Source organism: Geospiza fortis, unplaced genomic scaffold, assembly GCF_000277835.1.
Source record: "Geospiza fortis unplaced genomic scaffold, GeoFor_1.0 scaffold81, whole genome shotgun sequence".
NCBI classification, from domain to species: domain Eukaryota; kingdom Metazoa; phylum Chordata; class Aves; order Passeriformes; family Thraupidae; genus Geospiza; species Geospiza fortis.
In genome coordinates, this window is record NW_005054318.1 from 3,481,587 (window position 1) to 3,493,249 (window position 11,663).

Genomic DNA, 11,663 nt, shown 5'->3' on the forward strand with positions numbered 1-11,663 from the left:
GCCGAGGGCTCAAGAGAGCTAGGGGCTGCAACCAACCCCTTTTTCCCAACCCAATTCTCGTTGTGTCTCTGCTTTTCCCAGAGAAACACCCAGGTAAAAAGAGAGAGTAGCCAGCTGCTCTCCTCCCCTGAGCTGTGGCAACTTCTTTTGTCTCTCTTGAGTACTCGGTCGTTATTGTCTCCTAGCAACACGGGAGAAAAATTCCTTGAGAGAAAGAAACAAAAGGAAGAATCCTAAACCCCAACATTATCTTACTTGTTTTAGGTATTCTGATTCTAACAGAAATGAAAAATAATTGTTTGAATTTTTATCCCCTTTGACTTGGTCTGGTCTGATCAGATCTGCTGGGACATGTAAACCGGTACTGAGTGATGTGCACATAGACTTGAGCTTTTCTAATTTGGGAAAAATAACTGTGTCGCTTCAAAACACATGGTGCTAGCCTGAGATTCTCATCTGATCTATTATTTGCAAGGCTAGTTACACTTTCCAGTTAGAAATGAGCCAAGTGAGCTCATTTCAGGTGGATGTTTGTTGGGCTGCTCCCTGTCAGGGATGCTGAGCTCCATTTTCTGAGTAATTTTTGCTGGGACCCTGACTTAAATTAAGTGTTTCAGCATTTGCTTCCTTAATAAGGCAGAGGTGCTCTTCAGCTGCAAAGAAATTTCTACATGTAGATTTAGCACTCCAATGAGACTTGGAAAATTAAAGGATTCAAATCTTGACTCAGCTGTGTCTTTATCTGTCATTTTGAATAAGATGGAATTAATCTAGGCTAATTTCTGAATAGCTAGATTCGATAGCAATGGGAAGAAAAAAGTACTGCTGGGGAAGATATATTCTGAAAAGGTTGGAAGAATTCCTTGTTTCTCTATTGACTAGCTAGGGAGTCTATACAATGGGTCAAATGAGTTCTGCTCCTGCTTTCTCTGCTTCATTTCCCCTTTTGTAAATTTGGACAGAGTTTCAGCCTGTTTTTTACAATCTCCACAAAAATATTCATTCAGTGTGGTGTTAAAATCAACACCACGGACTTCTTAGATTAAATTTTCAACCACTAGTTATGAAACAGATAATAAATTGTCAGTGGTTAGGCTTGCAACGAAAAACTGAATACTGAAAATTACTTCCATGTATGCAAACATAAAAATAAGTTAAAGTTGAAACATCTCTTCTTAGAGTTGTTAACAGCAATGACACAGAACTCCCAAAATCTCTTTTTCTCAGCTTGTATCAGATAGTTTTGATTTTTGTAATTTTTACTTGGAGTTGAAGAAACAGTGTACAAATTAACATATAAACACTTGATACATAATTTATTCTCTACAAACACTTATTAAAGTGGATGTTTTTTCCAAAGTTAAGTTTTTAACCTTGAGATAATTTTTAATAAGTTGTAATGCTTTTATTGTGTCACGTAAAGAAGCATTAACACTCAGTAAGAAAAGAAACCTGCCTGTATATGGTGAATTTTTTCCTTGTTTTCAGCTAGTGCAATTCATATATTATTGTTCAATAGTGGCATGCTTCTGTTCCCAGATGAAGGGATGCATAAAAGTTTTAAAGGAACAACCACCTGACTCTGTGGAAGGACTTCTGAATGCTCTCAGGTATGTGTGATTCAGCCTTAGAAAATTCCTCTTTGTTTTTCTCTCAATCTCTTTCTATTTAAAATTCTGCATTTTAGAACATTGATTTAATAAGATTTTCCTCTCATGTTTCCTCTTCATCAGCTGGGTTTTTTAATATTAATTTCATCCCATTTCATTTCACTTGAATAAACAACAAATGTTAATATTTTAAACAGTATATCCTAGCTAAGATTTACTATATAAAATACCCCAGAATCTAGAACATTTTAGAAATGAAGTGTCAGATTTCTATTTCTCAAATCCTGAGTACTTCCCTTCTCCCTTTCCATCTCAGTAAGATTTTTTTAAAATTTTTTTTAATCTTGCTAAATTATTCAGCTTCAAGAAAACAGCATCCTAAATCCCAGTCCTGTTCATGGTGCTGTCTTGGGAAGGAAGACACAGAGGGGTCTGACACTTCTCTGAAGCTGAGAATGTTGGTGTCAAACCCAAGTTTTTCAGAGCTGTTTTGAGTTCTCTAGCTGTTGAATGCTTGGATAGAGGGAGAGGTGCACTTCCACACTTGCTTATCATATCTTTGAATTAAAGTTAATGTGGAGTTAAATCTACAGGTATTGAATGTGTTTCAAGTTTATGTTATAATCAGTCTCCCTATTAGCATAAACAGTGGAGAATGCTTGGATTTAAATGGAAGTAAACACACTAAAGCTCTTCAGTCCTCTCAGAATATTTAAGAAAACTGCTTAAAGTCATAGATTATGCCAAACTTCAGTCTAGATTCCTAAGTGATTTTAGTATTTACCATATTTCTTACGTCTTTTCATTATTTTGCTTATTTTGAGGCTTTTAACTAGAAAAAATGAGAGATAATTTTGACCCAAGGTTATGACAATGTCATAGACAGATACCAGACAGGATTTAGCCACAGTTCTCCACCTTTTAGCAGGGAATAATTTATTGCATAGGGTATTTAGAAGATAAAGAGCACCATTTTCTTGCCAATTAAATTCCAGTGATCAGTAGAGGAACATGTAAATTCCTCCTTTGTGTAACTGAACTGTCCTGATTTCAAAACCAGGCTCAAGTGTTCAGACTTTTCCTATCTCTGTTCATTTTATAAATTACTGTTTTAACTTGTAATTTCTAGGTTCACTACAAAACACCTGAATGATGAATCTACTTCAAAACAAATTCGAGCTATGCTGCAGTAGTATCCACAGACAAGTAGATGTTTGTATTGATCACAGAAGATGTGTATGTTTACATAATTTAATACAGTTTGATGTTAATACTTGTGTGTATTTACATAACCATTTTCTTCACATTGCTAAAATATATAAATCTGTTCATAACCTGACTGACTTTATATAGTGCAACCTAAGTTTTTATTCCAGCCTTTATCTTTTGACTTTTAAAATACTTTTTTACTTAGATACTTCAGTTAAGACAGTTTATCTGTGCATTTTAATCCTTAAACACCTTCTCTATCAGAGAAGTAGTAGTGAAGACAAAATGGAAATCAAACTGAAATGTCAAAGGTACCACAGAAAAGGAACTTTAAAGAAGAAGAAAGTTAATATAAGAGAAAGCAAAATTAATTTGGTATGTTTTGAAGAACATGTGCACAGTTTTTTGGTCAGTTTTAGGATCTTGTCAAACTAGTATGAATAGGAGAATACATGAATGTTCATTACTCATAAAATGCATTGTCTTTCCTGTAATAAGTGGAGATCCACCTAATTTTATGGATTATGTGCTGTCTGGCATCCAAAAATGTATTTCAAACAGGTAATTTTACCTTTTTAATTAAGTATAACCCGTACCTTTCAACAGCCTAGGAAATTAATATCCTTTTTCAGATGCATTATAAATGAAGAGAAAATATGCTTAAAGATCATTGATAGATTTTGAAAACTCTGTATAATACAATTTTATTAGATTTAGAAAGGAAAGGGAAAATACTAATGCCTTGACTTAACTGGAAAAGGTTTGTCAGTGTAAATATATCACAGTGAACATTAACTACCAGACAGCTCTAGCCAGTAATTTTTTGGCTGATCTAAACTAGTAGTACACTCTTCTGTAGCAAACTTCCCTGGTGTCATATCGGCTGCATCAGACTAGGGATGGTTTAAAATTAAGAGCTGATCTTTTCTTAGGAACTCCATTAAGTTCCTGGTAGTGTTATTCATAAGATGACTCAGAATCAACACAGAAATATTTATCAGCTGACTGCTCTTCACTGGCTTTTGAGATGTGATTGATACTTCAAAAAGTTCCTTGCTGAACTTGTTTGTTTGTTCTTGTTTGTTCTTACTTTCTGGTAAATTTTCCAGTTAATGGAATAGAAATACTTTGCCAAAAGCAGAAAAGTGCTCATGCTCTGTTATGTGTGTCTACTGGGTGGTCTGCAGTTGCTGTACATATTCTTGCAGAGGTCACGTTCAGAAAATGTGTTTGATTTTGTGTACTTTGCTTGCATGTATGTGTGGAAACTCCAGTGCTTTTGCACAGATTCAGATTTGCATTTGCTTATCCCCATATAGATAAATCAGGGTTTGTGTGCTTTCACTGGAATTTTCATGCACATCTCTTCCAAAAACATTACCTTAAGACTTTGAAGATGCATTTGGTCTGCTGGAACTCGGCTGCACTGTGACAAACTGTGTCATTGAACTCAGTCCTTAAACAGTATTAATGTCACAAGTTCTCTGGAGTAGGGATTAACTTGAGAGCTTATTTCTGAGCAGAGCAACCCCTGTGAGGTTTCTCAAACCCAATCAGAACCCACAGGTGCCAATGTCATGCATGTCCCAATGCTGGACAGCACCACAACTCCAGCATTCCTGTCACACCCCTGCAGGTGCAGCAGCCGGTTGCTATGACGTTGTTGGGGAGAGAGGTAGAACTCACTCACATTAGATCTTTTTCTTTTTCTGAAAGCAATGACCACACTTTTTTTCACAGTAGCAAATCCACTGTTTACAGGCTCCATTTTTAATGGGGGGACATTTAAAAATGTATGTTAGGGAAAATCCTGCTTTGTTCATAGTCACTTCCAGTTAGGTAAATTAGGTGGATGACAGGCCATTCTGTTGAGCTTTGGTAACTGAAGTTAATATATGCTTACCTGCAATTTTTTGTCAAACAATGAAGTCTTATCTTTAAGTAGCCCAGAGAAAAACTATTTGTCACTTGTATAATAAAAATGTAAACCTTAAAGCATTCTGTGAGTTGTCATGTGCTGTTTGTGAAGTCATGGGATTTCTTGGCCTGCTTTGATGTTTTTGTACAGAAGTTTGTTTGAAATAATAAAAAAATTGGTACAGTAAGCTTTGGGACTCCCTATATTTAGTGACAACGTAAACAGGTTGAGAAATACCTCATTTAAAGTTTTGGATCATATAGTAGGTTCACCTTTATGTGTCCTAAAAGCACTTGTTTCACTTGTGTGCTACAACAGTATAACCTCACATCACTTAAAAAATCCTGTGTTTTTCTGGCATATATTAGCACTTGTTTGTCGTCATGGCCAAGGGGAATTGTTGATACTGCTGAGGGCATGAATCCCTTCTCTGACTTTTATATCTTCACATTAGTCATCCTGACCTGTGGGGGCCAGCTCAGGTTGTGTTTATAATAAATAAGGTTACCAGAGGATTATTCATTTAATTGTAAGATAAATTCAAATGAATAGCTTTTGGAAGAAGATCTGTATAGACTAGTGGAGATCAAAGTTATTGATCTCCATTTTGTCAGTGCTTCTTCTTATTTTGTCTCATTGTTATGTAAGAGTAAATGTTTGTGGTATGATAAATATTTAAGCCTCATAATATTCAAACTTCAGAATGCTCATAAATAAGTGTGAATAGTTTGATTCAGAAGAGCCCTAAAAATTTTGCTAGTCTTGTGGTGAAAGAAAATACTATTTTAGGGTTGTATGAATTTGAAAGACTATGATTTGTCACTTTGAACAATAGAATGTGTTTGAAACATGATTTATGACTTCTAAGCTTTCTGCTGCTACTGAATGGTGTTGGCAATTGGGACAGAGTGGCTGTCATGAAAGATAGCTTCTGAAATTGCATTTACAGGTCTCTGGTAGACCACTTCACTCAGATACATTGTCTTACATTTTCCATGTCTACTAAAATTTACAAACCAACAAGAAGTCCTCTCTGTGTTGCTTTCTCTGTTGTATTTCAGCTAAATCTGAACTGGAAGTAGTACATAAATGTATGCAATTGCTTGCATTCTTACATTTGTACTGAATTAAACAATGTCGGACATAAATTCTTCATATTAAATGTTTTGTCCTCCCCCTCCCCCATTTATTTCTTGAGCAGTTAGGTGTAATCAATATGTAATATGTAATCAATCCTATGACAATACAGTGTCAGTTCAGTAGATTCCCATTTGGGAAATGGAGCATCACATTTTCATGCCACATCTGAACCAAAGCTGTACAGATGTCCATTTCTCAGTCTGTCAAGGTCCCTCTGAATGGCAGCACAACCATCTGGTGTTTCAACAGCTCCTCCCAGTCTTGCATCAGCTGCAAAATTCCTGAGGGTCATTCTGCCCCATCCTCTGGCTCATTTATGAAGGTGTTAAATAGTATTGATCCCAGTACCAACCACAGGGGAGCACCACTAGTGACTGTCAAGATGCATTTTGTGCTGCTGATGACACCTCCTTTGAGCTTAGGGTGCAGCCAGTTCTCAGTACACCCCACTGCCAGTTTATCTCATCCAGAGTTCACCAGTTTGCCTATGAGGTAGTTAAAGTGCCAGAAGCCTTGAAGTCAAGATAAACAAGACATCGGCCAGCTCACTCCACATTTATGGTGCATCCCATCAGGTCCCACTGATTGTGTAGGTCTGGCTTGTATAAGTGTTCCCACCCTGATTGTGATCTGCCCAGAATTAAGTCTCTCTTGCTTCAGACTTCCTGGTTTCAGAGGCCTGGGATTCCTGAAGGCGAATCCTACCATTAAAAGACTGAGGCAGAGTGGACACTGAATTCTTTGATCTTTTCTGTATTCTTTGTCACTGGTCTCATAGCCCATTTAGAGGCAGGCAGACGTTTTCTGTAGCTTTCCTGTTGATGCCAATATACCTATAGAATCCCTTTTTTAGTGACCTTCATGTCCTTCACCAAATTTCATTTCAGAAGGGCTTTAGCTTTCCTAAGTCCAACCATGCTTTGTTTCATGCTTGTCAGGAAAGACCTTTCTTGAAGTTGGAGGAGGTGGTCCTTGAAAGTAAGCCAGATCTCCTGAACAAATCTCTCTGGGGTTGTATTCCATGCAATGCTTCCAGCCAGCTCCCTGAACAAGCTAAATTGAAATTCTCAAGTCTTTTTTTAAATCATCTTGTGGCTGTGTAGTCAGAAATATGCTTTTAATGTTTTTGGACTGTTAGAAGTGTTCTTTGAACATCAAAGGTCAAGAAACACAAAGTCTTGCATATCCAAAAGTTTGCTTGTAGTTACAAATAGTTGGAAGAAGTAGAATTTTGGTTCTTTTTCTTTAAAAAGTAGGACACTAATTGCTGTTTCCTTGCCTCAGATGGATTCTCTTATCCAAAATTACAGAATCTGTTACTTCATACTGTGCAACACACTAGGTAACACAGTGCAAGTGAGCAGGCTGAAGCAGTGACATGAAATTGAATTGCCAATAAGAGAATAAAACCCAGTTTTGGTTAAAAAGCCACTGTAGCAAACTTGTATTTTAATGTAGCAGTCTGTAATGCTTCCTGCTACAGACAAATGTGAATTCCTGGCTGCCACATAATCCAGATTCAGCAAACACAGAAGTTTTTCATATGGATTTGAGTCAAATATAACTCAATGGACTTCAGTAGAGCTCTTTCTGATTGACAGAGGTGTAAACAATGCCCTTTGTCTTTTCTCAGTTGTGGCCTTTGACCCAGGTTGCTTATTACGGAGCAAATTGAGTCTTCTCCTTGTGAGGATCAATGGTGTAACATGATAGTCTTGCAGAGATCTCCTGTGCTTGACTGCTTTGAAAATAAAGCTAAAATGAACAATGTAGTAGGTGTTCCAGAAAATAAGTATATAGTTAAAATACAGGCCAACCAAGCACTGTTCCCTAAGTTTAGAGGAAGAAACATTATTTTCCAGCACATATGAATTTGGGTTCGAGCAGGAATTAATATAACTCTCTTGTCTTGGGCATTTTGGCTGTTGACAATTAAATATGTAGACTTGGGTATTAAGAACTTGACATACCTCTTGACATTTTAAAATTGCTCCCAGAACTTTAAGGTTAGACTATTTGTATGTGGCTTGAATCAAAAGTGCTTTTACAGCTTGTGACAATTCTTGTCCTGTGAGGATTCATTTCATGTAAGGTGGAGATTGTTTTGGTTTTGTTTTCTTTTTGTTCGGTTTTGGTTTTGTTTAGGCAATTTTTTTTGTATTGCATACGAGGCTGTGTGTAACTACAGGCACTTTGACTATTAAACTCAAGCTTAAATAATGTACAGCAGCAGAGAATAAAGGCTCTTTAATAGAAACCTTCCCAAACAAGATGCCTTCCAGGGGACTTGAATTGGGTTTCTAAGATTAATTTACTGAACAGGTAAGTGTGGTTCTAGTTGCTGAGATACTGAATATATCAATATAAGACTGAAGCAGGTATTACATCTCTGGGGAAATTTTTAGTTTGGGGAAAGAAAAGTTGTGGTATATAGCCAAACTAATTAAAGGATTTTGTGGAGATTTTTTTGTGTATCAAATTAAATAAACATATTTGTTCTGATTAATTTTGAATTCCCCATGTTCAGGTATACATTGATAGTAATATCTATGATACTTATACAATGAGAGATTTTTTTGTAACCACTGACTTAGCCTGTTTGCAGCTGTGTTTTGAAACTACAGAGTGAATGCCACATTTGTTTTACACAGCCTGTCAGATTGGCATTTGCTTTATTAAATTTGAAGCTTAAGATTCCTTTTGTTCAGTATTTTCAGATTCACATTGAGACCCACTGTTCTGATTATATGTTGTACAATTGTAATTAATTTAGATATACAGATAAGACCAAATTTTTTCTTTATTCTTGGCATTTGCTATATAATTGACCAGAGTTTAAAATTATACAAGTTTAGGTTAAATAGAATTAGCAAAATAAATGCATGCTACATGAAAATTACTTTATTTTGTTGAAAAATATTACTTCTGAGACAAGATTATTTTATAAACAAGTAACAGTATTTTTCTATTTTGTTTTTTTTCAAATAGAAACTGAGGGTTTACTGTTACAGATATTGCCTGAGTATATGAATAGTTTAAATCAAGAGGTGCAGTGTAACTGAGCTGAGAAAAGACAACAATTTTGTTAGAGTTTGATACAGGTGACCAAGAAACTGATCTCTGTTCATGTTGGAAAGTTGGAGATTTCTCAGTTCTTTCATACTGATTAAATTAGAAGAAAAAAAAAATCATTTGTCTTTGACCCCAAGTACAATTTGAAATGCCATACTTAATAAAATTTAGGCAGTCTAACAAGCAAACATTGTGGGGTTTAGCTTTGAAAGGCACAGGCTTCAATTTAACTCAGATTATTTTCATGCCAGGTACTAGTGAGAACATTACCACGTGAAACAAAAGGCCCAGGAAACAGCAGAGATTTGGCCTTGCCAAAGTCAGCCTGGGGTTTTGCATGTATGTGAAAAATTCAATTCTCCTGGGGCTTTCATTCAATTGTATCACAACTATATTGGAAACTTCTGGGGAAAGAATTCTGGGACATCTTCTATTGACTTTATGGGTCAAAAAGCATAAAAATGAAAGATAGCATTCTAGACATGGCAGTGTCAGGTCATTTACCTCCCTGATCTTAAGAGCAAACTGAAACTAAGTCATGGTCATAATACTGGTATCGGAGTTCCTAAAACATCATCCTCTTGCCTTCTTTTTAATGGCAGTAATTTTTTTTTAATTCTCTTTTCAAAATTAGAAAATGTATTTTTGCCTCCGTTTGAAATAGATCAGTTCTTCCACAGCTTTGCTTATATAGATATTAATCTGATATGCTGTTTGAAGCACGGATTTTTTTATCCTGCCTGACACAAACATCTTGAAAATACAGGTGACAGGTGTTACAAATTTGCTCATGTGATATTTCAAGGCAGACCACTTGGAACACCCATAGGTTTTAGATGCTTGAGGTAGCAAATTATACCACATTTGCAGTCCTCCAAAGGGTATGGAGAGAAAGACCTCTAAAGACCCGTGTTCTTTGTGTTAGGGTAGACTAATTTGTCCCCAGAAATCACAGAATGGTTTGAGTTGGAAGGGACATTAAGGTTCATCCAGTTCTGACCACCCTGCAGTGCTCAGTGACACCTCCCGTTAGACCAGGCTGCTTAAGAGCCTCATCCAACCTGGCCCTGAACACTTCCAGGGATGGGGCATCCACAGTTTCTTTGGACAACCTGTTCCAGTTTCTCACCACCTTCACATTAAAGAATTTCTTCCTAATACCTAAACTGAACCTACTCTGTTTGAAGCCATTCTTGCCTCTCCTGTCACTTCAGGCTCTTGAAAAACTCCATCTGTTTTGGTGGCTCCCTTCAGGTACCGGAAGACCCCATTTAGGTCATCCCAGAGCTTCTCTTTTCCAGGCTGAGCAATCCCAACTCTCTCAGCTTTTCCTCACAACAGAGATACTCCTCACAACAGAGATACTCCATCTCTCAAATCATCTTGGTGGCCTCCTCTGGACTCACTTCAACAGGCCCATGTCCTTCCTGTGCTCAGAACCCCAGAGCTGGATGCAGCACTGCAGGTGGGGTCTCACCAGGGCAGAGCAGAGCAGAGGGGCAGAATCCCCTCCCTCTCCTGCTGCCCACGCTGCTTTGGATGCAGCCCAGGACACATTTGGCTTTCTGGGCTGCAAGGGCACATGGCTGGGTCATGTCCAGCCTCTCACCCACAGCACCCCCAAGTCCTTCTCAGCCAGGCTGCTCTGGATCTGTTCATCCCCCAACCTGGATTGACAGAGGGGGTTGCCCTGACCCTCGTGCAGCACCAGCACTTGCTCTTGTTGCACTTCATGAGATTCCCATGGGCCCCATTCTCTGTCTCTCCACTGTTGCCTGTGGAGAGCCTGTGTTATTACCTTAGATGAAATGCCAGCTCTTACACTCATCTTCAGGAGGGGCATCAAAGCATCTAAGTGTTCTCAGTATCTGAAAGTTTTTTGCTTTGAGCAGTATCTGTTGCTATCCTGTTCTGGGATTTCTGCAACAGGAAGAGGGAGGCAACACAAGCAGCATTATAAAATAAATGACATGGTTTTCATTCTAATTTAGTTTATCTTTGAGGATCTGATTAAGTCTGTTTGAGTCATTAGCTTTCAAATTGCCAAGCTGAAAATAAACCTTAAAAAGGTCAAGCAAAACTTCTTCACTCTTACAAGTTGTAGCTTTTTCTTCATGTGTGCTTATAAATCATCTTCTCTGTCTAGTAGCACTCAGCTACCTGACAGCATCACCAGCAATGCTAATTTCCTCAACAGGGGTCAGCAGTTCAACCTTACTGGGTTACTAGGAACTCCTTTGACTTACTCTCTGGTCTCTTCCATCTGTATCCACTTAGAATAAATGTCCTCTAAATACCATGTTTTAAGACATGTTACCTTACATTTACCAAAACACAAGTTTTTTGCTCTACTGCAGTAGTGGAGAGTTACCCAGCATTTCTTTAGTAAGGTCTGGGTACAATTCTGCACTCGTATGTCTTAATAACAAGAATCTTAATTGTAATTACAAGTAATTTTCATTCTAATTACAAATAATGGTTCAAATGGAACTATTTAATAGATACTCAAAGCAGTTACATCAGCCACAGTGTGCAACAACTCATAAAATCACAGAGCTTTTTTATCACATAGATTCTAGAAACAACAGCACTTACTAAAATAAAACTAAACAATAAATATAAATAACATCTATTTATATTATTATATTCTGGGGATTTGCTTGCATTTTAAAACAAATATATTCCCCATTTTATGCCCATTACGGTGTTGGTTT

General features: G+C 37.2%; 1 protein-coding gene across 6 annotated transcripts in view; it reads left to right on the forward strand.

Annotated features, from left to right (window-relative positions):
- FAM49A (family with sequence similarity 49 member A) overlaps nt 1-4,924 on the forward strand; it is a 39,840-nt gene extending 34,916 nt beyond the window's left edge. For 2 of the 6 annotated variants that reach the window (XM_005420283.3, XM_005420282.2), the window contains exons 11-12: nt 1,540-1,610; nt 2,740-4,508. In XM_005420283.3, coding sequence (XP_005420340.1) covers nt 1,540-1,610; nt 2,740-2,803 — 135 coding nt within the window. In that variant the 3' untranslated portion in view covers nt 2,804-4,508. Of the gene's footprint in view, nt 1-1,519; nt 1,613-2,739 lie in introns of those variants that run through there. The other 4 variants (XM_031056428.1, XM_031056426.1, XM_031056425.1 and 1 more) reach the window with 3 other exon arrangements.
- The last annotated feature ends 6,739 nt before the right edge of the window (nt 4,925-11,663 follow it).